Source organism: Eutrigla gurnardus (genome assembly GCF_963514095.1).
Source record: "Eutrigla gurnardus genome assembly, chromosome: 20".
Classification (NCBI taxonomy): domain Eukaryota; kingdom Metazoa; phylum Chordata; class Actinopteri; order Perciformes; family Triglidae; genus Eutrigla; species Eutrigla gurnardus.
The window spans coordinates 17,644,838-17,672,457 of NC_139931.1; the positions used below are offsets into that span (position 1 = coordinate 17,644,838).

General features: G+C 43.6%; 3 protein-coding genes across 4 annotated transcripts in view; all 3 read right to left on the bottom strand.

Annotated features, from left to right (window-relative positions):
• Positions 1 to 276: 276 nt before the first annotated feature.
• On the bottom strand, positions 277 to 9,087 carry dus1l (dihydrouridine synthase 1-like). The gene is made up of 14 exons (XM_084036387.1): positions 9,011 to 9,087; positions 7,863 to 8,108; positions 7,234 to 7,306; positions 7,055 to 7,105; positions 6,798 to 6,910; positions 6,587 to 6,669; positions 6,234 to 6,337; positions 5,969 to 6,116; positions 5,693 to 5,789; positions 4,481 to 4,569; positions 4,037 to 4,206; positions 3,738 to 3,775; positions 3,530 to 3,605; positions 277 to 3,240 (listed from the first exon to the last, which is right to left on the bottom strand). Exons 2-14 carry the CDS (start codon positions 8,097 to 8,099, stop codon positions 3,032 to 3,034), a joined length of 1,488 nt encoding a protein of 495 aa, XP_083892513.1. The 5' UTR covers positions 8,100 to 8,108; positions 9,011 to 9,087; the 3' UTR covers positions 277 to 3,031.
• Positions 9,088 to 9,402: 315 nt separating this feature from the next.
• Positions 9,403 to 15,981, bottom strand: slc16a3a (solute carrier family 16 member 3a). Its single transcript, XM_084036875.1, has 7 exons — positions 15,869 to 15,981; positions 13,766 to 13,879; positions 13,196 to 13,459; positions 12,619 to 12,762; positions 11,660 to 12,267; positions 11,404 to 11,584; positions 9,403 to 11,220 (listed from the first exon to the last, which is right to left on the bottom strand). The coding sequence occupies exons 3-7, from the start codon at positions 13,416 to 13,418 to the stop codon at positions 10,817 to 10,819; spliced, it is 1,560 nt and encodes a 519-aa protein (XP_083893001.1). The 5' UTR covers positions 13,419 to 13,459; positions 13,766 to 13,879; positions 15,869 to 15,981; the 3' UTR covers positions 9,403 to 10,816.
• Positions 15,982 to 18,957: 2,976 nt separating this feature from the next.
• csnk1da (casein kinase 1, delta a) overlaps positions 18,958 to 27,620 on the bottom strand; it is a 31,120-nt gene continuing 22,457 nt past the window's right edge. For both annotated transcript variants that reach the window (XM_084037895.1, XM_084037894.1), the window contains 8 exons: positions 26,780 to 26,890; positions 25,117 to 25,265; positions 24,804 to 25,032; positions 24,151 to 24,321; positions 23,901 to 24,049; positions 22,984 to 23,152; positions 22,791 to 22,900; positions 18,958 to 21,419 (listed from right to left, as the gene is read on the bottom strand). In XM_084037895.1, the coding sequence (XP_083894021.1) occupies positions 21,369 to 21,419; positions 22,791 to 22,900; positions 22,984 to 23,152; positions 23,901 to 24,049; positions 24,151 to 24,321; positions 24,804 to 25,032; positions 25,117 to 25,265; positions 26,780 to 26,890 (1,139 nt within the window). In that variant the 3' untranslated portion in view covers positions 18,958 to 21,368. The remainder of the gene's footprint in view (positions 21,420 to 22,790; positions 22,901 to 22,983; positions 23,153 to 23,900; positions 24,050 to 24,150; positions 24,322 to 24,803; positions 25,033 to 25,116; positions 25,266 to 26,779; positions 26,891 to 27,620) is intronic.

The window sequence follows — 27,620 nt, forward strand, 5'->3', positions numbered from 1 at the left end:
TAAGTGTCATGATGGAGAATTTGTTCATTTAACTCATGCGAGGTGATTTAAACGCTGCATTTCATCCTGACACAGGACAGAGTTTCAGGCACAGAAAACAGAGAAGAAAATCAAACCGACACACTTAACACTTCCTGTGTTTAAATCACCTGATGATTCTATTTAATTTTAATTAGTTCGGCTTCACATGAAAAATTCATCTTATATTGACCCTTGTACAGTTCGTAAACAATCATGAGGTACCTTAGCGTGTGCAGGCAGTTTTGCACGACGAAGTACAGCAGCTATGCAAGAACATTAACCACCAAAGACGGTGCATGTAGCCTATAGAAATAGACTTTCCAGGTCTGTGAGCTCTTAGTGAGGGGGTCCCTGTTGAGTCCAGTGGCCATTAACATGTTTAAAATCTAGCTGCAATTGAAAAAAAAGCATTTTTAATGCTTTTAGAACACATCCATGACCATATTGTGCATCCACTTAACAATATATGCAAAAAAAAAAATCTATTTCTGCATATTTTATATCAATACCTTATGTTTTTTCTTCCTGGAATACAAAAGATGTCGTGCTTACATCAACTTGTAGCAACCAATTTCAACCAGTAGTATCTTGACATCCAGCCATCGATCGATCTGTAACCTTTAGCAGCACAGAGCTGGAGAAGGTCGTCTTTTCAACCATCAAATCAAATTCCTCCCACCTTTTATGTCCCACCTGCCTATCATGACCGCTAATTTCAAAAACGGTAAATTCCGTCTGGCAGTTCATGTGGCGCCATTTATGTGCAGTAATTAGTAGCATGAAAGCACGGTGGAATTGGGGAGCTCCCCGCTAAATGGGTAAAATGTCAGTGTAGGGAGGCACACACTTTCTAGCGCTGCCGTTAAAACAGATTCATTTTTCTCTCTCTCGCATCCCTGCCGGCACCATGTTTTTTCACGTAAGAGAGGCATTTTTGGACTTTCCAGGGTAAACTATGAAAGAAACTTGATTAAATGCCTTTGTCTTCCTCTTCTACAATGTCATACGCTTTACATCTTCTCCCTGTGTTGTATTGTCGCCCCGTTTTCCTTTATTATAGCATATGGTCAGTCTGTATATGGTTTGTTTATCTTTGCAGAAAAGCATCAATTTTAGTCAATATGAATTTTTTTTTTAAATCGAACTAAACCCCAAAAGAACAATTCCAGCTGTCTATCATTAATTTAATTCTATGCACTGCTCTTTGAAGATTATGCTAATTAAACAGCAATGTGTTGATTATTAATAATGTTAGCAGAAATGGTGTTTGGCATGAAAGATCACATCCGCTGTTAAATGTGTTGAACTGGTTCAAATCACGCCCACACTTGTCCTGATGAAGCCTGGTTTCGGAGCATTTAACTTGTAACAAATACCACTAATGACGATGAACTTTTTAAATGTATGTTTAATGCCGGAGAAAAAAACTTAAAATTTGAAAAATTGGTTTTCAGGGGCTTTTCAGATGACAGGAGCAGCAGCAACAGGCTAGCCGAGCACAAAGGCTAGAATCACATGAAAACTGCTAGCATCCATCAAAAGTGTCTTGTTAGCTAGTTATGGATACGTCTTCTTATAGAGCTGGGCTAGCCTCCAATCTTTGTGCTAAGCTAGGCTAAACACCTACAGAAATGTCTGATATACAGCTTCTTATCCATCTAGGTTGGAAAAACCCCTCAGTGTTTGAGACACTGCATGCAGGAATATACAGGCAGCATCTTGAAATAAGATTGTGTAGAAACTGAGCGCCGCTTTGAGCTCCTCTCTCCAAGTTCCCATGCTGATAGGCAGCGGTACTTCTCATCACAAGCACAAGTCATAAGTTGAAGGTGCAAACACATTCATGACCTTCAATCAAAGAGGTGAAACCGTGTTTTTACTTTGGTGGCCTCAGTTACAAATTTGGCTGAAAGAATCTTCAAACTTCTCATAAAATATTTATCTTAAAAATAAAAGATGACTCAAAGAAATGGTTGAGGAAGCTCCCCCCCCCCAAAAAAATTGAAAAAGCTCAAGCTACTCCACGTCACTTTATTACTTAATGGTTTTATCTGCTGATGCAGTGTCCATCCATGCTTCAGTCCCAGACAGTCTCTCCCTTAATAAGGTTGCTTAGCAGCAGTTTATAGAAAGACTAATCCCCGCCCCTTCCGGTGGACCACCACGGGACCTGGTTTAGGGAGAAAATATGTACAGCAGCCAATGACAAGAGACGAATCCTATTTTGAATCCCACATGAATGTTGGGATGAATGACACACATGTTGTTTGTCAATTTAAAAGAGAATTTTACACGTCAAAGTAAGAATATATGTCATTAGTGGCGCCTGTGTGTTCGGTATCGGGATGTAACGCCGACAGCACGGCTCACTCCTTCTTTCTCTTCCGGCCGCAAAAAAGAAAAGAAGGGTCGCTGGATAAAACACATGGAGAGATAACTAGCTAGCGAAACAAGCTAACTGCTGTGTTGGTGTCGTAGGTTGTGTGTATGTCGTTGTGTGTCGTTTACTGAGCGGTTTCACACTAAACTAGATGAAATGATGACAAACCTACACCAAACTTGACTTGAAAAATTATCTTTTAAATTGACAGACAATCATATGTGTTATTTATGGTACGATTCAAACGGGATTAAAAATGTCTCTCTCATCGACATGTTTTTTCCAAAACAAGGCCCTATAGGGAACACAGGATGGGGCGGGACTTAGCCCCTCTATAGTGTTTATCCTGACTAATCATTGGCTGCCTCTACATGCACACACCAACCTTGTTTCAATTACCCTTCACTTGCATCTCTCACACGTTTTCATCCCCAAGCAGGTCCTCACAGCAACTTTGGACCGAACCATTCAGGCCAAGACGGCTGAAATGTTGCGTGAACCTACTTTACATTTTGGACAGCAAAGAGTGCATTAACTTGTCTGATGATGGTAGAAAGGACCTTCGCCTGCTTGGTGGTCCTCAGGGAGACAGAGTTTGGTTTGTGTGTGTGGAGGTAGCTGTAGTCCTGCTCATAGTGGCACCTGCAGCTCTGTACTTGAACCTTGGGGAGGCTGAGAAGAGCTGCTGCTTCTCTCCGTCTCCGTCGCCGAGCCCCCCTTCCTGTCGTCGTCCTTCATCTCCTCGTCATTTGTCTTATCGTCCTTCTTCTCATTCTCCTTCCTCCCGTCCTCCTCTGCTTTCTGTTTCTCTGCCTTGGTTTTGAACCTCAGCCCGTGGCCTGTCAACCAAAAGTTAAATCACTTTTTACTGAAATGCAACAAGATGTCTTTTTTTTGCATAAGTCTGGACCATAGACTGTAAATAAAGGACAGCTTGGAGGCGGGGCCACGTTCAGTCCTATGACTAGCCGTTTCTTTTCTTACTTTTTACATATTGTGTGCAATATTTTGTTGGGAAAATGACTTATGATGAATCTCTCATGAAAGTAAATCTAATCAGATATATGAACGATAAAACAATCATCTCATGTAGAATGTGGTGACACAGTTATCTGAGCATGTACTGACTTGGACAGTCTGCCACCTCCTTGTAGGCCTTCTTCTTACAGCAGCTTCGACACAAGTTGAAGACGCATTTATTTCCCTGCAGAGCAAAATAAAAGGTATCGAGTACAAAAGCACCAGAAATGTCTCCGTGACTCTTTGGTTGAAGTTGATTCAGGTGGAAGCACCGCGTACAGAATGTCATGTACGTCTTGAACAAACAGACACTGACCTTCGGGTTCCCACACTGCTCACACTTGATGTACTTTGCTGTGGGAGGAAACCAGAGGGGAACTTTTAGCAGTCTGCTTGTTTCAAAGAGGAACATTTATGATCATCTTATTTAAGATTATTTTATTGTTTTTCACTAAAAAAAGATGTTCACAAAAAACAATTCTGTGAGTTTTAAGCTGGATAATTGAATATCAGGATAATATCTTGTCATGAAATTTGTATATATCGTCCCATTCCTCTTTAATCAACGTATTGTGTTTCTTTCAACCCCCCAGGGTCCCATCCCCAGGGACTCACGTTTCTGCTCGGGACAGAAGTTCTTGTGGGGGTTTCGGGATCTCTTCTTCTGCTTGTTTTTGGAGAGCGTGTCAGCCGTTCCGTCCGAGTCCTCCAGCGCCCTCTTCTGACACACCGCCTTCTTCACCTCAGCACCCTGGCTGTTACCGTTAGCAACAGGCTCCTTTGGCCTGTAAGGCAAGGTCAGTAAGATCGCTACAGGAGAGAAATGTGGGCTGGTGCTCGGGATTCATCATTAGTGTCAGACAAAGGTGAGTCATTGGGGAGCTGGGGAGCTTTGGATTTCGTTTTCCTGACAAATGCCGCCAGTCAATATCAAACCTTATTTCTTGCTGCCTGCTTACATACTCAGATGCAGCTCACTGTCGCTGTTAAATGACAGCACTGGAGTCGTCTACTCTACAGATGTATGGTAAAAAAATAAAATAAAGAGAGGTGACTCACGGTGGTCTGACATATGGCTGGCAGATCCAGTGGGGGCACGGCAGGCCAGCCTCCTTCTGCTCCACATCCTTTCCTTGGGCTATCTCCTCCTGTACAAACAGACAGTACAGCTGCTGGGACACCAATGTAGATTTTGTAGTAACACGATATTAAATATTGTAGCATATACAACATACATAACATCATCTCATAACATTATATATAACATAATGACATTTCAGCATATTGTGATTCAAGTGTTCCGAGAGCAAACTTGACGTCTGTTGCAGCTCTTAAGGTGCATAAAACCAGCGCACCTCTGCAGTGACGGCTTGTCACAATGACATAGTGAATGTGAAAACTTAACAAGGGGATAAGTATAATAATTAAATATAAATAAAGTCAAACGGTAAAAAAACAACTAAATATAATAATGATATGAGTGATTGTAGACAGACTTAGTGGTTGAGTTCACATTATTGCACACTGAAATATGAAAAGCTGATATTGCACATTAATAAACTAGTGATTGAATTAATAATTACATTTTTTATAATTAAAAACAATTTGCCAGTTTCCGGTAGGGTTAAAGATGATTTGATTGTTTAATACATGTTCTTAGTATCATTGAAATAATTAAATAAAGCTGTTTATTTCACAGAATAATTTATTGGTATTCACATATAGCCTAAGTAATAAGTCGTTTATGGTTATTTCCTACGGTATTGTGCTGCAGCCTTCAGACTAAGGTCATTCTGTTAAAAGTCCAGTTATGAAGAAGACGGATCAAAAAGATTTATGGCTTTGTTTAAGATGTTGAAAACACATTCATCCTCATTATTATTTCTTATCTATATTTCACAATAAGGGCCTGTTAGCAGGAGGACAGAGCTCTTATATTTCCCCTGCTTGAAGGACTACGGAGGATGAGGAGGAGCTGGTTTTAAGTGCATCCCATCGACCAGCGAAGGAGACGAAAATAGACTCGGCGTGTATTTTCAGCGCAGCAGAGTGCAGCTTCTCCCGAACACCACAGACTACAGGCCAATATCTGGATCTGTAAAGAGGCCTATGCAATAAATCCAATGGAAAACACATCCTTGCTATGCATAATGCACCAATCGGTGAACATATAATAACTTTTTTTATATTTGGAGTAAAAGGGTATTTCAATCCCTCCCTCTGGTGCTGCTGAGCATTTAGCAATGAAACAACAACAACAACCACTGTTACCTGGCAGCGCAGCCTCAGCTGTTTGCTGACACCAGCCAAACCCTCGAGGTTCTTCACCTTGGCCAACTCTTCTCTCAAGTCCTGGTGGATCTGTAGCCTACACACACACACACACACAAACACACACACACACATTATAAAATGTATAATCTGTGACAAGACATTGTTGTGAATTTTGTATCACACAAGCGTATAGCTTATAGTCGAGGTGTCAGTTTTGGTTAATTTTGCTTTTGAGGACAAAAATAAAATTGAGACCCACAAAGAGAGACGTACGTGTGGTGCCAGAGTTTGAAGAGATGGGCTCGTACGTAGGACAGAGTGCAGGGAGGATACTGCTTCACCACCTCCAGATATTCCTCAGCCATCTCCCACACTGGAGGGCTGCAGCCTTCAAACAGCGCTGGGTTGTGGAGGTTCCCCTCTAAGAGTTTGAAAACAATGTTTATCGTGAGCACGAAATGCACATTATGCCTCATCTATTAACCCGACTGAACAAGTAAAAATGTGTAAGGAGACAGTGTAGACATGTATCGTTTACCTGCACTCATAACTCCATGCACTCCCGTCTCCTTGATGCAGCGCTCCACGTCACTCAGGTGCTGAATGTTGCCGTTTGCAAACACCGGAATATTTACTGCCTTCCTGCAGCAAAAACACACCAAGGCTGATTGAAAACATGTTGTTTTTCCAGGTTGAGCACTCAAAGCAGCAGATTGATTGATGGCTGGATGTCATGATGTTATTGGTTGAAATTGGTTGGTACAAGGTGATGTAAGCAGGCGTCATATTTTAGTTTCCAGGAAGGAGAAAGATATTGGATTTGGACAACTTGGTTAAAAATGTATGTTCCAGATTACATGTGAAGGCAAAAACAAGGTGATGGCAGCTCACCGTACTGCCATGATTTGCTCCCAGTCAGCGATGCCTGTCATGGCTCCTTTCTGGTCTTTGGTTCGGCCATGCACGGTCAGCAGCTGGGAAGATATTTGACAAACATCTTTTCAAGCTGGCAGATTTGACAGATAAAGAAGCATTCTGAAACTAAAAACACGCTCCATATTTGACATTTTTAAAGGATAGTTTGGTTACACACTGTTCACACCTGACACCCAGCTTTCTCCAGCATCTGGGCGTAGCGGACCGTCTTTTCCAGCTCCTGGAACACACGGATCTTACATGTGATGGGCACCGAGAGCTTTTCATTGGCTAACCTGACTGTAAAATAAGAACGAAATGTTAGGTAAAAGGATCATGAAAAATACAAATTAACTGTGCTAAAATGGAAAGAGATTTTCAGGAAGAATTTACACTTTGACAGAGATCATTCCAGAGTCCTACAATACTTAAAGGCCAACTTACCCATTTTCTCTAACAGCTCCCACTCGTCTTGAAGGAAAACTCCATAGTGTCCTTAGAAACAAGTTTAAGACAGGTTAGTTTTCTTTTCACTCTGTCTGGTTGGCGTCACTCTCCTTACAACCACTAGGAGTCGCCAAACTCAGAATTTGGGGGTTCATTTGTGGAGGAACTGCTTGTACCTCTCTTGGCATCGCAGTAGTCCTGGGCCAGCAGAGCCGCCTGGAGGAACACCTCTGGATCATTGGCACAAAACTGACACAGAGGGAAGGAAACACTGCTGTTTACTGGCATCACAGGAGGAATGATGTCACAGGTTTTTTTCAACCTGGGCACTATATTGCCATGTATTTGTATCTAGGTTACAAACAACAAGACCTCTGCTGAATTGGGACACAGCTATAACGCTGTCAGCTGACTTCCAGGATGAACAAACAGACGGGATCAAGCGAAAGGTAAATGTTGTAATCTGAGCCTGTCAGCACTTTTAGTGTATGTATATTGACGGTGAGGAGTTGCCCCGAGTGATCACATGACAATTGAGTGCTGCTTAACGGTGTTACATTGTCCTAACAATAACAATAAAGATATATTCTATTCTCTCCCTCAATACTGGACCACTTTCAAAAATGGCTGTCCCCATTAATGACTTAGATACAAAACATGTGGGAAATAGGTTCCTGGTTGAAAACTTGGCTATGAAAATGGGAATGCACATAAGATGCCCTGTGAGAAGATAATAAACAGTAGGAAATGTTCCAGTCAGCCACCAAAGCGAGCTGTGAATGATGCTGCCTGTGTGGACGCTCACCTGTGTGATGAGAGGTCTGTCCTCTTCACACACTTCATTGTAGAGGTTATCTCTCCTGTAGTTGGCGTCGCGAACAAACACCTGAGCGTGCAGCATTGGGGTGTAGCAGAGCTGGGCGCCGTGGCGGCGGCTCAGCAGGCGCCAGGCCAACTCGCTCTGGTCCACCATGGGCGCCACCACAAAGCGGGCTTCCTTCAGGGTCTTCCTCCAGAACTCGAAGCCCTGGAGCTTCTCCATCACGGTCGACTACATCACAGCAGGAGGGACAGAAATGTATGAATTACTCAGCTCTCTGGAGATCCACCAAATGTCCTTCCTGCTTGATTTCAAAACATGACATGAGAGATGATGTAATGCTAATATGTGCAACCCTATTAGAGCCCCAGACATGTTTGAGTCTGCTTGGCGTGGTTAGCTTCTTTAGCATTAATTTAAAAAGTATGTACGTCAGTTTGGTAGTTTCCACACAAACAGCAGTGAACACATGGACTTCCTCAGGTGTTTAAAGAACTTACTGACACTGAAGTATAATCTTTACTTGAAAAGGGTTTAGCTACTTGTTCATGTACAGACTTAAGGCAGATTTCCTAAATGTAGCTAACGACAAAGGAAAAATATTTCAATTTAACTAGCTAACTCATATCACAGCTTAACCAAATTTGCACTTGCCTCTTAACGTTAGCACAAGCAAAGTTGGCATATATTTTTCTTTTCTTGGTTTCGACTTTCTGTCTTTGAAAATGTGAAAGTACCGTTTGCTAATGTTATTAGCAGTAGACATGCTTTATGTCATGTTTTTTGTTTTTTGATGTTCACAACTGGCTAGCAACTACGGATGAAAACTAGCCGCATGGTTTATTCTGACACATTTACAGTCGTGTTTATTAATATATACTGCCCCTGAGAAATACTGAATATAATTTCATAAAATAAAATAAGTTATCTGTGTCTGAGCTGTGCTGCTATTTAGCTAGCAAAGCTAACTGCGGTCAGTTGCCATGTAGCACATGATACACCACCGCAGTTAACCACTGGAACGCGAATCACGGTTCTGTTTCTATGGCAACATCATGCACAGTTCCGGTCACGTTCTCACTGTAACGTTACATCTTGGTACAGCGAAATATATTGGAAGTTTGTTGTTTCACCTGTAATACTGTGAGGTTTTGTAGAGTATTCCTGGCGCAGCACTTTCCAAATGTGTGCAACAGCGAAAAAGCACCGGTGGGAAACTTTTACCGGGAGCTTCTTCTTTTCTTTTTTTTTAATAATGGTTTGTAGCCATCCAGTTTGTTGTGTTGTCGCCCCCTTCTGGTGTGGATGGCGTACAGCACAAACATGAACGCAGTGGTGGAAAAGACTAATTCAGACCCTCTACTTATTTCAAAGTGGCAATAGAAGCACGTGAAATACTGCAATACTGAAACTGCCTTACATTTTGGAAGTAAATCACACAGGATATTTTTTTAATCAGCTACATAACTCAAGTAAGTGATTAATACAAATAACATATGAATTCATAATCAACTCTGTGTTTGAATTGGAAATTTTAATATACACACCCCAAATTACACATTTATTAGAGCTTAATGAGCCCACCATTACGTACAATGAAGGGCTTGTTAATAAGAGACACAAAGGAAGGTGATTCATGATGACATTTTTACACACAGGACAATTACACATTTGAGTTTTCCTTTTCAGATAATATTTATACATTTTTCACACAGTGGATACTGAATTTTCTAATCGAAAAGCGTAAAACGAAAGAGGGATTGACTCTGTGTGGACGGACATCGGTGACATTCAGTAGGAATGTTGTGGTTCGAATGAGAAAGTGACTTAACAGGGACGAGTCTTCACAGCTTCCTCTCAGACACGCCTCTCGACTGCAGCTTCATCGAACACAGAAGCACATTGAAATCACAGCGAGGTCACAGAAAAAAAGAAGGCCAGAAGAGAGCATGATATTCATTTTACGTTAGAATATAATAATCTATGACATCTGAAAATATATTTAAAGACCAGTCATATAGAAGTATTAAAAAAATAAAATACATCTGTTTTTCTATCATATATTTACCAGCTGATCTGTTAAATGATCAAATAAAGACATTATGTCCCGTTCCTACGCTGAGTGACACTTCGGCACTGTAAAAATCATCCATCGCCATGGTTACTAATAGATGCATCACAGCTGTCGGGTGACACACTATTATGTGCTGTTGAAACGGTTAAGAATGTGTTAATCCGGCATCTTCGTCAGCCTGAATCTCACAGTCTATCCCCGAAATGTAAAGTTTAAACATCACACTCCATCTCACCCAGGTGGAGAGTATTTGGGCCCTGCTTTACGAGCCCGAGGAGAAATCACAAAAGCTGCCACGAGACCAGCAACGATCTTCAAACAACTGCGACACTGACACTCCACTTATTACCGATACAACAGAAACCAGGTCTGATCCGCCTCCGCCTTTCGAGCGTTTTCACGAACAAACACGAACCATTTCAAGCATTAATAGAAAGGTGCTGCTACTCTCACCATGAAGCTGCTCTGACTAACACGTTCTGGGAAAAAGAAGCAGAAAGGGTTCAGCTGTGTGATTCCATCTATTATTGTCTACAAATCCAATGAAAAGCAGCAGCATTTCATTGGATTTGTCGACACAAATAGGAATCTCACCAAAATCACCCTTTACTTTATTTGCTGGTGGCGACATCAAAATCAAATCTGACAGCAAGGCGGAGCTGAACGTGAGTTATTATGCCTTAATACTATTACCGACACGTTTTAAAAACATCTAGTGACTAAATATTGCTGACGTAACTCTTAGTGTTCCACGTGGCAGTGACGACATAAATACCTGGATTAAACACTGACTTCCTTGCTCACTCCATCCTGCAGTCGCCTTATTTAAAAAAGTCTAATCTCATCCGGCCTCCTTCGTCCCTGCTCACAGGGACGTTTCAGGATTGGTGGCCACGCCTCCGTTTTGTTGTGGCTCCTTCAAGAACCGTTCCACCTCCCGCGAGTCCACTCTCACGTTCTCCGCTCCGACCTCCTCGACCTTCTCCGTGTCCGTCTCCTCTTCCTTTAACTCCTTCACGGCCTCCTCCTTCTTGGTCTCCTCTCTCGCCCCCTTCTCCTCTTGGTCGTCCACGTCTGCGGGCGTGCTGCACTCCTCCGTCTCGGCGTCTTCTGTCACTCTGACGTCCTCCAGCTTGTCTGCCGATGGCGAGGAGGTGTTTCTGATGAACAGGAAGTTACAGGTAGCCAGGACCACGGCCGCCAGGACCACCTCGCTCCCCGCCAGCAGGAAGACCCACATGTAGTTCTTGGTGGCATCGAGGAGCCGGCCTGACGGAGAAACACATTGGTATGACCCTTTATGTTCTGGGTAGAATCCTCTTTATGAGGTTCTTTGAGGACAAGTAGAAGAACCCAATATGCTTCTAGTTAGTACCTTTATTTCTAGTACAAATGTATCCAAATACCAGCAAAAACCTTTCAAATCAACTTGTGTGTTTGAGTCTGACTGACCTGCACTAGGCGGCCCCACCAGCACAGCGACGGCCTCCATGAGCAGCACCAGGCCGATGGCACTGGAGAACTTCTCGGTCCCGACGATCGCCATGAGAACCTCAAACTGCAGGGCGCCCACCATGCCGTAGGAGATGCCGAAGAAGATGCAGAAGACCACCAGCGACGAGTAGTCATTGGCCTGGTGACAAAGGGAGAGTGTTCAGGTTGGACCCCGGTGGACTGTCCCGTCCCTGACCAGCGAGCGTTCACCTACCAGCGACCCGACCAGGTCCGTGGTCCCGTTGAAGAGCAGGGCGAAGCTGAAGAGGTAGACGCAGCGAGGCCGCACCCACTTCAGGCCGGCGATCACGCCGCACGTGGGCCGCGCGAAAATGTCAATGAAGCCCAAGATGGAGAGCAGCAGAGCCGATTTGGTGTCCTCGTTGCCCAGCTCCTTGGCGTAGCTCACGATGAACACCGGGGGCACAAACAGCCCCAGCACCATGACGGAGGCCGCCACGGTGTAGATGAGGAACCCCCGGTCCTTGAACACGGAGAAGTCCAGCAGCTTGGATTTGGGCTTCTTCTGCGTCGCTGTTCCTTCTCCGTCGTCCCGTTGCAGCTCCTCAGACTTGAGCTCGGGGGCAGGGAGAGGCTTCATTAGGGCCCCGCACACACAGCAGTTGAGTAGGATGCCCCCCAAGATGAGGAAGCCCCCCCTCCACCCGTACTTGGACTGGAGGACCTGGCCCAGCGGAGAGAGGCAGCACAGGGCCACGGGGCTCCCCGCTGCCGAGAGCCCGTTGGCCAGGGGACGCTTCTCGCTGAAGTAGCGGTTGAGCATGATGAGCGAGGGCTGGAAGTTCAGCGCTAAGCCCAGACCTGCAGGAGAGAAAGCTTCTTCATCCTCTGACTTCTAGCTTGATTGAGCTCATGTTTTAATTCAGCTATTTCCATTCGCTCTTTATTGTCAAATAACACATTTCACACTTTATGTATTTGATAAATGAATGGATCTTGTTATTCTATCTGCAAAGATATTTCCACTTTATTCCCATGAATTCCAACTAACAATATAATGGGTTTGTATTCACCATGATGATATGTGTTGATTGCTATTTTTAAACTTTAAATGATTAATCCTCATATCGTCGTCACATATTTAAATACGCTGCATGCTAATGTCAGCCTCAGTCAGATGTGACTAGAGGAACCTTCGGCAGACAGTCAGACCTGTGATGACCCCAGTGGAGAGGTAGATGTGCATGATGCTGGTGGAGAACGAGGCCAGGATCATTCCCAGAGAGGCAAAGAGGCCGCCCACCATCATCACCGGGCGACAGCCGAAGCGGTTCACCAGCACGCTGCACAGAGGACCTGCACAAAGTGGAACGCACTCCGTCAGTAGGTCTGCTTCCTCTATTAGTGTGAGAGGACAGGATGGATGTCTATCTTTTCATCTGACTCTGCTGGACTGAAGAAGACTTGAGAGCATCAACTCATGTTTACAATATTTACTGAGATAATAATAAGTTCTCATAGACTTCCATGTAATCAGGCTTCTTTTTCAACCAGAGGAGTCGCCCCCTGATGGCCAGCAGAGAGAATGACAAACTGTGCTATTACACTTTTTTAAGGGAGGCTTAAAGAGACACAAACTCAAACAGAGCCTTTCAGAATTCACTCATTTCAGAATGAAAACCGGTATATTCAGGTAGACATACGAGAAAACCAAAGTGCTTTCTGAAAAGGGGCTGGATGACATCATTCGTGCGTTGTGTGCGTGCTGTGAAGGCGAGCAGTGACCGACCTGTGCCGTAGAGCATGGCCAGCAGGATGGAGGAGATCCAGGCGGTGTCGCTGTATCCCACCCCGAACTCCCGGATCAGCTCTTTGAAAAACACGCTGACCGCTTTGGGGAACGCGTAGGAGAAACCTGTGATGACGAAACAGCCGGAAAGAACCACCCAGCCCCACCCGCCATCCGGGGCCTTCGCCCCTCCTGCACCCGCGTCCGCCGCCACGCCTCCCATGATGCACTACGGCTGTGCTTTAATGGAAACGGACAGAGGAGCTGGAAGAAAAACCACAACAAGCGGTTTATCTGTCGAGGTTCTGTATACGACATTCAAAACATGACAGCAGCAAATGTTAAGATATTGTGATGACGTCCTGAGGAAGGTTTGTTTGTTTAGCAAAGTCATGAAAAGCTAAACAAATAACAATGCTGTTATTCGCTGCTATATTAATGCTATGAATTCAGAATGTAGCAGAATATGAATTAGCTTGAAAAAGCTGCAAACATGATGCAGCTCAGATGCACTTGATGTGTGTCGGGATGCAGAGAAGCGATGGACGAGGGTCCGAGAGGCTCACACACTTTCTGACGGGCTGCCCTCAGAAATCTTCCCAGTCACACATGATGGCGTCAGCGCTGATTGGCCGAGCAGGAGATGTTCAGGACCAATGAGACTGGACCAGCAGCCAACGGGAACTAAAACAAAGGAAACCAGAAAACAGTTAAAGGAGCAACATTTTTGTGGTCTAAACATCAGAAAAACTAGTTTATTTCAGATATAAAGAAGATGCTTCAGCGCTGGCCCCCTCGGTTACCGTTGCTATGGCGGTCGAGCTTTCCATTCATGCTGAACATAAACCAAGTCAACAGTCATGGACTGTAAAGGATTTGGAATGACTTTATTTCAAGTTACTACTGCTTTATATAAGAAGTTGGAGGAGTCAGAGTGATGTCATATTTTCTCATAGACTTCCATGCAATCAGACTTCTTTTTGCAACTAGAGGAGTCGCCCCCTGGTGGCCAGCAGAGAGAATAGGGGACATTGTCCTTATATAAAACTGTAAACATATACATGTCAATCAGTCACAAAAAAATAAGACTATTAACTAACTAGACATATTTAACAATTTTAGGCATTAAATCCGAATTCACACATTTGGTCTAAACTGAACACTCTGTCCGTAGCAGTAAAACTCATATAGTGATTCTGTCATTCAGTATTTACAAGCTGGCAGGAACCACAACAGCATGAATCACTGTTACACGGCAGCCTTTTATTCTCAGTCTCTGGAGCCAAACGCCACTTTTACCACCACAACCAGAATACCTGAACACACCAGTTCATGTAGAACACATGTATGTACGTGTGTGGAGGATATTCCTGTAGTACATTTGTTAAAACTACAAATAAAGCATAAAGGACACACTACTGTTTGGACAGTGACACTGACAGCTCCATCAGCTGTTTTACAGCCTCTTGAAGAGCCGAAGGAAAGAGTTGTGTTGCCAAAATGCAGACTGAGCTTCAGGCCAAAAACAGACGGCAATCCAACGTCTCTGGGTAACATTAACATGTGAAAGCGTCACGCTGACGGGGTGACAGTTTGAAAAAGAACCTGAATTCATCGCATGGGAATATTGTTTGGACTGTATTATTTGCTTTCGTAAACCTTGTCCTCTGGGTGTCCTTGGATATCGGATAAGGTGACACTCCAACAGAGGGATGCAGCGTTGCTTATCGGGAGATGACTCAGGTGCTCTCTGATTTTGTAGAAGCAGACGATAGTGACACAAAGTCTCACGTTTTAAAGCATCAACGCTGTCAGCCGGGAAGAGAAGGAGGGAGACCTGTTGTTAGTGTGAGTAAGGTTACATCCTGGTACCGAACACACAGGCGTCACAGCTTCAGGGAGAGGAACGCCACTTTTAGGTGTGTCCGCTTTATAATTAGGTATTTTCACAGTCATACTTTAACAGTGAGACAACAAAATAAGACTTCCTTGATGCGTAAACTCATCTTTTTCAAACATCATGTGTAATATAGGAAGAAATTATTTTTTGAGGTGATGCCTTTGTAGCAGGGCTTTTATAAAGATGATAACATTTAGAATAATTATACTGTATATGGGACCCTGAGAGCTCAACACACAGCAAAATCATAGCTAATTATAATTAAAAAATAAACTTGACGACATTCAAACAACAATTTGACGACACATAAACAGCATGAATACAAAAAGTGCTGCAACAAGCTCACAACACAACAACTGTTTCTCAGGCCCACTGTCATTATGTTATAGACGATTCTTCATTCAGAAAAGGAGTGTGATGATAATATGATGATGATAATAATTCCTTCACGCCACTAAGTGCCATCGTGTCCTTCACATTAGAATGTTTTCAAGTTTTCATTTTCTCAAATGAGAATGACAGAAAGCGAAGGTGTGAAGTTTTGAGACGTCTAACGTCACTCACACAGCGTCCACCGCAGGTCACAACTCCGTCACGACACGCTCAGGAAAAAAGACACGACGTGCCTATAATATACATATTTATCACAACATATATAACAGATATATATGCATGCAGCTATCAATATTCCTGTGACGCGGTGGTGGCTGCGCACCTCCACCTGCTTCACTCCAGTTGAGATTGAACGTGTCGTCAGACTGTCAGTCTCTTACCGGACGATGCGGTCCCTCCTCCGGCCTCCTGCCTCGCTCTCTCGCCGGGTGACGATGCTGCCTCCTGCCTCAGCACCGGAGCCGCGTTTCTCTCCGCACGTCAGCCTGCGGACCGTCGGCGGGGCAGCGGGGAGCAGCCCCGGTGCTGCTGGGTCCTAAAGATCCGCGTCAGAGGAGCCGAGCTATTTCTGGCCTTCTGTTTATTAACCGTGCATGAGACAGGGGCGCGCTTTGTCACTCTTAACACAGGGGTCACCAACCTCTTTGAGACTACATAAGGGGGGGGGGGGGTGATGTGACCAAGTGTTATTCCATATAGAACCCAGAATAATCTGGAACCAGAGATTACGTCAAAAATATAAATTGTATTTATTCTGCATGGGATAATAACAAAAAGCAAAATAACCAATGTGGGTTAAACTGCACGACAAGGGAGGTTAGTGTAGAGTCATGCATAAAAAAGGTATAATTAAAAAAGTATACATAATCCACCACGACACACGAACCAACGCAAACTGGTTCTATAACACTCAAATGTTTACAGCAAGCTAATGGGAGCTAAACCACACTATGTGACTGTATTTAACTTACCCCTCCTTGACATGGTAGAAAACCCCACAAAGAAAATAACAAATGGCCCAGTAAATAAAACAGTTAAGAGGCACCAAAACCTCATAAGTAGGAGAAAAACAGTGGTTGGCTCCTCTAAAAGTCCTTGCTCATTGCAGGTGACTGAAATCTCTCAAAAAGCCAGATTATTATTTTGTAAAGGGACTAAAGAACCTTGCTTCTTGGCTGACATGCATATAATGCAATCACTCCAAGCAAAATCCCTCACGAACATGCAGAATCTAGAAAAATGAATTATTTTAATAATTCATTTTAATACAATTTCATTGTTGTACATTTTACTAATTAAAACATGCTTTTAGACATATATAAAAGGAACATACCAAATCAAGCCTCAGCTGCTCTCACTCTCTGTTTAATCAGTGAAAGGCCCAGGTGAGCTTTCTGGCCCTCTGCCGGTGTCCTAGTGTCATCTGTATACCTCCCTTCCACACTAATAATATGTAATTATAATTTAAAATATGTAATAATGCATGATTCCTTATATTAAATGCTAATCTGGGTCATTGGGTATCATCTCCAGTCTCTTTATTTCCTGTTCGAACAAAACTGCAAGCCATATTTTACCATTTCAGTTTGTTTATGCTAATCGCTAATGCTAATCCAGGGGGTCACCAACAATTTTGAGAGTAGGCTAATACACGCGGGACTACTTTTTTTAAATCATATTCAATCTTCTCGGAAAAAAATAATATATATATATATATATATTTCCCGAGTTTACCTTTAAATAATGTGTTTGACAGGCTACCTTTATTAGGAGACTGTTTATATATTTAAACATGCAAGTTAAAGGGTTTCTCAGTTAATCTCAACAGTGAAACTGTTCCAACATTTAAAAGTCATACAATTTCACATAAGTCACATTTTTGTGTGAACTTGTGAGTCCACCAAAGCGATGTCTTTTCCAGAGCAGAAACAGCAGGCGCTTTTCTGAAAACGATGAGAGCCGAGAGAATCAACTACAATGCCATAAAACCAAAACAATGAGCTGCAAGACGTGAAACGCCTAGCATGTTATCAGTCCTCTCATTCCACATCATGGGATTCATTGTTGATATAAATAGGCTATTAAAGAGCCTCAAGCTTCTTGATTGACAGGTGTCTTCCTGTATCAGTCAGCTGGTGATTGCTTGCTCGTCCCACATCATCCTCTCTGGCCAGACGTTGGATTTCAGATGTGTGAAAAATCCAAGCCTCTCAGTATTCTTATTCTATTCTACTTTATTCTACTCTATTATTTCTTATTCTTTCAACACTATCAATTAGTGCATGAACAATAATGACACAAAGAATACTATATTTCAGTTGCTGGCACCATTGTATGTAAGCCAACTATTTTGAGGTGTGTTGCTGTGTTGCGGCTCTTTGCAGCAATGCTCAGATTGACCGACGGGGTGTTAATAATCGGAGGCTGGTTCGATGACGTCAGCGCTCCGCTGCCCTGCTTTACCCCGGACACGGCGCACGCGTGATCTCACCCTGACGCACCATCTCACATGGTCCGTTCCCCCTGGAATAACACTCCAGATGCTCACATTCCATTATATAAACTACATATATATATATTCACACCCAGAGAATGTTCCAAAGAGGAACTTTTTTCCACTTTGCTCTCATCGGTTTGTTCGTGACCACTGAGGATGTTATTCTCGTCTCTTCACATCCTGCAGGGAGGAGCAGCTGACCTGTTGTGTAACTGTCCCGCCTGTGCAGCAGCACGACGGTGCCCAGGCTGCTCCACACCGCCACTCGGTGGTGTGATTGTGTCACTGCAACAACATTTTATTGTCATGGGGTGGTAATACTATTAAATATAATATTAAAGCGGCACTTGTCAAATCCTTAAGGTGAAAATAAAGATTTAAACATAATCATTAAGTGCTGTAAGTGTTTTGGTTTCCATAATAGAGACATTCAATGACCTCAATGAATTCATTATTAAATGTATTATATTAGGGATGTTATGAACAATATAATATCTACAATATTTATATAATTGCCATCTATATAAAAAAATATTTTAAAAAATAACAATGCTCAGTCAAACAAATGAGATCAATTAATTACTTGCATTCAGGAAATTATTTGTTCCAATACAATTTTTATGAAAATATATATTTAAAAAATCAAATGAGGAATTTTCTAATTAAATATGTGCCAATTAGCATACATTTCCAACACAGAAATCTGAACTTTGGACAAAACCAGGTTCAAAGTTGGTTTCCTTTTGTTAATGTCAAAGGTACTTACACAGAGAATGTTGGATATCTCTTTGTATCACTCCATAAATGAGGCATTATCTAATGGTAACCTTTGGTAAATTCATTAGAATGAAATCAAAATTATTATTTTTTTAAATATCACAATAATTGTCAAAGAGAATGGTACTACACATTCAAACTCTCCCCAAATGTCTATATTGTAACGGCAGTCAACCCAATCAATAAGACAACATGTACAAGTACTTATTAATTTATTTACACTTTTAAAATACACAAATACAGTGGCATTACAAATGAGGAGCAAAAGTCTTAAAGTGGGAGTGGAAAGAAAGATTTCCCATGAATCCACAGTAAGAGATGCATTGTGGGGCATGAGCAAATCACATCCACCGCACAGTAAAAAGCAAAACTGGACAGGAGGTGACAAAATAAGAAATAACAGAGAAGCATGACATGACAGAAAAAAAAAAGAAAAGAAAAAAACTATCATCCCTTGTAAAGTGTACTTGCATCTATCATAGCCATCATCAGTGAGACAAACAAGTTAATCCATCACTTTTTTTGTTTGTTTTTCAAGCCCACAGGTGAGGTATATTTAAAAAAAAAGGTTCTAATGGAGTGAGGCATTCCCAGTCGCTCCACACAGCGCCGCCATCGCCCGGAAACCGTGCAGCGGCTCACGTGGACGTGGTAGACGTCCTATACACAACAACAGAACAAACATGTACAAATTACCACTACAACCCCTCCCCCCGGCTCCAACTACAGAAAAATGGCCGACAATACTTCTTGCAACCAGTCTACCACATCGAGAATTTTTCTACTTCAAAACGCTGCAGGATTCGCCGCTCGTAGCTCCAGAACCGCTGGGACCTCCTTTCTTTAGACCATCAGCCCAAAACCTCCTCGCTTCCATTCAGCCTCCTTTAAAAAAGGGACAGTTCACCCCAATAATCTAAACGCATGTTTCCTCTTGAATGTAGTGCTATTTATAGATCTAGATTGTTTTATATCCAATATAACGGCCCAAAAACAAAATAATTTTCTTTCCACCTTGGTGTCTAAATGTTATTTTGGTTTTTAGGGTGAACTGTCCCTTTAAAACACTTCAGCCCTTATTTTCTACCAGGGCTCTCTAGCGTCTCACCTCCTCTTCAGCTGATATTAAACTGTACTGGTTGATTTATTTAGTCCATCACATCGCTCCCATTACTACGTGATCGTGATACATGTAACTTCTTAAAGAGTGGAATTAGGAGCACTCGATTTATTGTACTTCCATAAAGGTCGTGGGTCAAAATTGAGGCAACAAGATATGAGCTCCGACACCCACAATCCTACGTGTCCCATAATGCAAGTTTTCTACAGAAGACATTCTACTTGTGCTCTCCACTGGTGGAGTGTGGCTTTAAGTTTGTCAGATGTCAAGGACTAAAGTTCATGTTAGTCGTGTAACCGCCAAGCCGTTGTTTTTTATCTTCTAGGCGAGTATTGGAGAGAATTTTTCATCCCGGTCTGTCGATAAAGACGTTAGGAGGTTAGAAAACGGCGGACAAAATGGGCGCGGAGGGTGAGGCGGTCTAGATGGAGGTCAGGAGGCAACGGAGTTAAAACCCTAAAAGAAAATCCCCCTCAACGTGTTCATCCCCACCCCTCGTTGAGCTCGCTTCGCCCCAAGACAGAACCACACAAACGCACACACAAAACCACATCACTATGCACCGGGTTAAAAACAACATCTCATCCATTCGATGCGGACAGATGGTTCCCCATTCACAGCTCCCCCCTCCCCTCCCCCCCAAGCGACACACTGCAGTCACAACCTGAAGACGGAAAGAAAAACGTGCTGCGTGTTTCTGGATTTACCGCGACGTCCTGGTTCCAAAACGCACCTGAGGAGGACCAAAATAAAAGTTGTACGATGGGAACAGCTTTAAAAATAGAACGTTAAAAGACCCTTTGTCCCATCTTAAAAACAAGGGGGGGGGGGGGGGGGGGTTAGCCTACCTTTACATTTTAAACCTCAAAACACCTAAAGCATAAGGAGAGAAAAACGTGGGATTTAAGGAGTCTTTCAGGACACAAAACAGAGTTCAGGCACCGCCCTTTAACACTGCCATGATGGACCGCGAGTCTTCCCGCTTTCAGAATGAAAAAAAAAAAGAAAAAGAAAAAGAAGAAAGTCCCACAAACTATTTGACAGCTAACAGACTTGTCGTTCTCCATTTTCAAACCCTTGTGAAGTCTGATCAGTGGAGCTGGTGTAAGTGACGTTTTTAATTGCTAAAACAAATTAAAAATAAGTAAAACCAAAGTTAAAAAAAGAAGAAGAAGAAGAAGAAAAAAAAAGATGCCAGAGAAAAGTGAATCCATGGCTTCATCAACAGTAAGGAGGGAGGAGGCCATGGCTGCTACCAAACTGTACTCCACCCACCCATATCTCTCTCACACACACACACACACACACACACTCAACCTCCGTAAGGTGAACAGGAGTGCAGCCAGACTCTGGTGCATTGGTTGGTAGTCCTCCGGGTCATTTAAAGAGTCTCGTGTGTATATGAGAGTGTGTGAGTGTGTGTGTGTGTGTGTGTTTTAGGGGTGTGTGTCGAGGCCTCCTTGGTGCTCGGGTGGATGGGAGGGTTTCACCGTGGAGCTGCAGACTGGAGGCCGCTGGGTGTGACTCGGGACAGGGCCTGCAGGAGGCAGATTCAAACGAAGGCGTTATCATGATGAACAAAACACAGGAATCTCGCCACCTCACATTTTGCACCGTTTGCAGAAGCGATGTAATGTTGCACCGGTGCATTTTATGTAGAGTTAACGCTGCACCAGACTCCGTTTAAAAAATAGCCTTTTATATAATCGATTGCTGGTCAGTAAACGGTCATTGACCAGCTTTAAAAGCAACTTTTACTTTGTAAATAAGTGTTGTGCGGTGGATCTAACTTATACCGATGTTCAGAGAGGTTCGTTCAGATTTAGTAAAATGACTGAAAATAAATATTTTGGCATAGAATAGAATAGAATATATTAGCAGGTCTACTGTGAAATGAACAAAGAATCTAATGACGTGCTGCCAGTAACCAGTAAGTGATTATTTACCCTCATCTCAGCGGTTCTCGTCTGTTTCACACCTACCGCTGCTATTTGGTTGCTTCATGTCATGCAGAAAAAGGGGAACACACTAATATTTAGTGCCCGTGAAAAGGGAAGTCTCTGCATGCTGACACACTGTGTGTTCTCTTTTCATATATGCTTCCTTTTTTTGTCATAATATCTTAGGCAAGAGCAGAGATTATATTTTTGACAGTAATGACTGTTTTGCAATGCAATGATTCCCGTTAGGCCCCTGAATGACTGATTTCTCATATCAAACGAATATTTTCCTGCTCTACTGCAAAGACTGGTAAAACATGGAATAAGTAATATTTTGATTACTTCAAACAAGTGAAGTCACTTATTCCGTCCGATTGCTTTTAAACTGAGCGATTAAATTGAAAAGTGAAGCCGACGCTGAAGTGCCTTTAACCTGCATTCTCTCAGCTGGCCATCAGGGGGCGACTCCAAAAAGAAGTCCGATTGCAGTCTAAGAGAAAATGACCCTAATTCTCACCTGATTTATTATCTCAATACACTGTAAACATGAGTTTATGGTCACAAAAGTATGCGATGCGATACATTATACTTTTTTTCTGTAACTTCCTGACGGCGGCTGGAGGCGGAAACAAGTTTAATTATTTTCTACCTGTAGAATGTGCCAGTTTTAATAAAAGGCATTACATTACACGTTTTTGTTACAGCAGCTCGGCCTAAACAACAGTTTTAGTAGAAGATATTTAAAATGAATTTGTGCAACAGAATGGGAAGTGGAACACCGATTCAAAAAAATAAAAAACACTCTTCTTTAACATGTATTTAGGTCGTTAAATGAACGTAATAGGCGATTAAATCACTAATCAAAGTTATTTGTGTGATGATTAATAGTCGACGAGATTGCGTCAGCCCTAGTTTAGATGTCAAAGTTTCCATAACGAAGCAGTGTGCGTGTTTGTGCCTTGTGTTACCTGTGAGGACATGCGTGATGTGTCCTGGCGTCCCGTCAGGTCTGATGACGAGATGTTGACAGGTGCCCCGCGATGAAGACGCATGCTCACCTTCCTCTCCTTCTCCAAACCTGAAAGAACAAAAGACTATTACGCTCAGTGGACGGGAGCGGTCGCTGCGTCCCGACGTGTCAGGTCCGGTGTGTGTGCTGACCTGTGTGTGAGGCCGGGTTGAGCGGTGAGGGGGCTGCGACGTCCTGAGTGGCCCTGGCCCGTCCCGAGGCCGAGGCCATGCCCCGGGCCCCGGGGTTCCTGCTGTGCCTCAGCCGCTCCTCCCGCTCGCGGCGCTCCCGCTCGGCGTCCTCCACGGCTCTGTTGGCGCCCTGGAAAAACACACAAACACTCCGTTTGGCTCTCCACGTCTAGTAGCAGTTAGCTGTCAAACCGCATGAACTCTTTCTCAATCGACCAACTGTCGGAAAGACAGATTTCCCGTGTAATTTGTTGAAACCGCAAGAATGCAAGGAGCACTTGTACAAACAGCGCAACAATCAAACTTCATTTTTGTGATGAAGTAGATTCATGAGCGGTTCAGGCCGGCCTTATGAGTCACGGACAGCTGAGTCTCCCTCGACTCAGAGGAGAGGTTTATTATACAACCATAGTAATGTATATAGTTAACAGGGTTCAACATTTAAAAACAGAGAATGTAAAGAGTTGGAGTCAATAAACAAACTATCAAAATGTACACGGACCTCATACAGCCCGTTTAGTGGCACGTGAAATCCTTTTATAATCTATTGATCCTATTTCAACCTTAATGCTTCTTTTGTGTAAATTGTGACGTTTTAATGTTGTACTACAGTTGTTTTTAGCCTGCATGGGAAGCACCACTGTGTATTTTAATGTGTGCTATATAAATTAAATTCATTATTTTTATCAAACACACAGATGGCTACCGTACACCGACAGTAAATGTGGATTGTATGGATGTAGGCGTGTGGTGAAGGGGCAGGTGGTCAGGTATTACATGCTGCACTTTGATGGCACAACGTCAATAAAGCTGGACTCAATAATTCAACTAAATACGGTTGGAATACATGAAATATTCACTGCGATAACACGACTTACAAATTTGAGCATGTTCCAGTCGAAGACGTAGTCGTAGGAGAAGCCCTGTCGGTGGAAGAGGTTCCTGAAGAGCTGGCGGAGGTACGAGTAGTCAGGCTTGTCGTCGAAGCGCAGAGAGCGGCAGAAGTTCAGGTAGGTCGCGAACTCCGCTGTGGGGAGGAAGAGGACCAAACACACGAGTGGTGAGGGACATGGCTCTTTGAATCTGATGTGGAACTCATAAAAGACGGGAGCGAGCAGGCGGACATACATGGGTAGCCTTTGCAGAGGATCTCGATGGGCGTGGACATTTTCTTCTCGCTGATGCGTTCGTACTTCTGCCTCTTGGTGGCCGCTTTGAGGCCTTGCCACGGCAGAGAACCCAGGTTGAAGTACATGAGGACGTAGCCCAGCGACTCCAGGTCGTCCCGTCTGGACTGTTCTGTAGACGAGGAGGACAAAGTCAGATCAGCAGCCTGGACGGGTCGACCCGTTCATGGCAGGAGAGTTGCACCGTATGCCGATGAGAGGTATTGCAATACCCTGTTTTATCAGTAGCAGTACTTTAAGTGTGACAGTGTTTTACGAGGAGCCATTCTGATGAGGTTTTGATGAGCGATAAGAGTGCAGCTCTGCTAGAGGATTGAATGGATGGTTTTAACTTTGAATATAAAAGCAGGACATGAACCGCCGTATCAGCAGAACAAACACAGAAAGTAACAACGCGGCTCTAATAATCGACTCAAAGTGCTGATAAAATTAGATTCACTAACAGAATCTGTCCCAGCATCTCCTGTAAGTCATCCAAAACATGCGATGTGTCATTTTACCACGTTTCTATTTAGATCTCAGTATGGAGATATTAAGGCAGGGTATCTCACCGAAGTCACAATTTGTATTGTTGTTTATGGAGGCTGGTCTTACCGATGCCCAGATGTGTGTTGATGGAGGCGTAGCGGGCGGTGCCGGTCAGGTTCTTGTTCTCGCGGTAGGGGATGTGCTGGTGTGTGCGGGCGTCGCGGTACTTCTTCGCCAGGCCGAAGTCGATGATGTAGACCAGGTTGCCCTTCTTGCCGAGCCCCATCAGGAAGTTGTCGGGCTTCACGTCTCTGTGGATGAAGTTCTTGGAGTGGATGTACTCGATGCGGCTGATCTGGAGGGACAAGCGGGCGACGTGAGCGGTGAACATGGCTATGGTTTCCATCGCTACAAGCTCACAGTTCCTCTTTTCTCTCACCATCTGGTCAGCCAGCAGCAGGACCGTCTTGAGGCTGAACTTCCGAGAGCAGAAGTTGAACAGATCCTCCAGACTGGGGCCCAGCAGCTCCATCACCATCACGTTGTAGTCGCCCTCGGCCCCGCACCACTTTATCGTGGGAATGCCCACTGGAGGAGAGAGAGAGGTGTTTATTTATTTAGTGCCATGAATGCAAAGGCTTTCTACAGTTATCACAAGGGCCTGAGTCCACATAGTGTCTTTTGTGACAGAAAAGCTATTTGAGCTTCTATCCATTTGTTTTTTGACGGCCGAGCTAGGAGGACAACGTTCAGTGTCCGTCCAACTGACCTGCTACAACAAATGTGCTTTTCTGTTTTTTTTAATGATAGATTCTATCTGACGGGCATGGCCCAAACAAGCTCCTCCTCCCTTTTTCACAATGATGTCACCAGCGTCATCCAAAAAAGGCAGAGTGCTGAAAAATAAATATGCTGGGTCTAGCACTTTTTATGGAGGCGGCAGTATATGCTCTCTACTCGGTTGAGAACAATTGAAAACATTTTTTTTTTTTTAAACGACGCTATGTCCCAAAGAAAGGCCTTCATATCCTTAAATATCTTAAAAATTGGGAGTAATTACACCTTTTTTTTTAAGTTTTTCGCCCCCGTTTGCACCACTCAGTTATAATCATTTGGTTGATCAACTCTATGGTGTAATTATATGGCATTATATATGAATATAATTTAATAGTAGTCTGCTGCAGGCCAGAGAGAGAGAGAGAGGGAGAGACAGTGTGTGAAGGCAAAGGTCAGCTGGTTTAGTAGTAGCTGGTAATTGGCTGACATTGCCAAGGCAAAGAGGCCATCTGGCATTTCCTTCTATAGGCAGACCGCAACAAAATTCTGTTGCTCAGCACCTTGCACACACGCACACACACACAGGCGCACGCACAGCTATTTATATGGACACAAACTCAAATACATCCAGTCTGGCCGGTCCTACCATGCTGGTACAAAAATACAAGTGCATGTGTGCACAGTTGTCTGTCTCCTGCATTTGCGGTCAAGTAGTCGGCTTGCCATGAAGACAGAAAACACTAAAAGGCCAGAGTGACTGCATTGAAAACGTTAAGCACACCACTGTGGTTGCAGTAAACCACATATAGCTACTATTTATTTACTTTTTAATCCTATTACCGGTAAAATAAATGTATTTAAAAGTTGCTAAATTCAATATTCAGAGCATTAATACAGCAGAAAACAACTACTGACCTGTCAATCACAAGTCAGCCCCGCCCTACAGCATAACTTGCTTATGGTCTATTTGATCTAAATGGACCATAATTTACTAAATGAACATCATGCTGTATTGAAGACATGAAGATCGTTTCTCGCATGCCTCAGATAAAAAAAGTGGAGAAAAGTCTATTGTTTTGTGGGTGAAGTATTCCTTTAAGATGGACTGAACGCACAAAAACACCGTAGCCCATTATCAATACCTTCCAAGCTGGTTACCTCACTAAACACCGTTTGATCGATCATCTTCTGCACAGCTAATGATTTACGAGGGTCAAAGGCCGCTAGCTTATATTTTTAAAGTGCTTGTAAATATTGATGTGGGGCCGTAAAAGCGTAAACAACCCTTCACAGTGTGTCGTGATGTGTGTGTGAGTATACAGTACCTCCGCCCTGCATCATCTTGTAGATTTTGCTCTCTATGTGGAGCTGCGGGTGTTTGGTCTTCACACATTCCAACTTGATGGCGACCTCCTCCCCGACCGAGATGTCAGTACCTAGACAGAGAGACAGACAGACGGAGAGGACAGACAGGTGAGCTGCGCTGCGAGACATCACAGAATGTGGGACGATTACCAGCTTAGACAGACATTCATTATGGCTGTTGATTCATCTCATGTACCAGCATCTCTGTCTCTGAGTATTGCTGTCAGATCACGACTTCCCATCTTGATCCTCCATCAAGTCTATGAAGCTAATTGATGTGAAGCTAAGCGCTCGCCTGCCTCACTGTTCCATCGTGAGCACATTAGCGTATCAGCGGCCATTAAAGCGATTACGAGGATCTTTCATTGTGTGCTGTTTTGGCGGCCCAGGTGGATAAAAGCGGTAGTGTTGCCGAGTCTATTATGATAAGCTCTCATTTACTGCAGTCCTGGTCTCCCTTCCCTCCAGCATACAGTCTGGGCCTCCAGCAACATGGTGTTGGCTCCCAGTAGAGGCCTGCGAGCAGCGAGGCGAGCCATGTTCCTGCCTGGAGACGTCGCCTCTGCTGCCGGGTGAAGAAGTCTCTACCTCCTGCAGGTAGAAGCCGGTAGTGAAGCCGGCTCTGGGTCTGTGCGTGGTGGACTGGTTGCTGCTGGAGTCTGAGCTGAAGGAGTTCCTGGTGAACCCTCGTCTGATTGCACCAGAATCTGAACCCCGTAGCACCAATGACAACCGTGAAGAATGACTACTTGCTTACATAACTCATATAAGAGGCATCAGTGTTACATTGAGGCCGTTTCA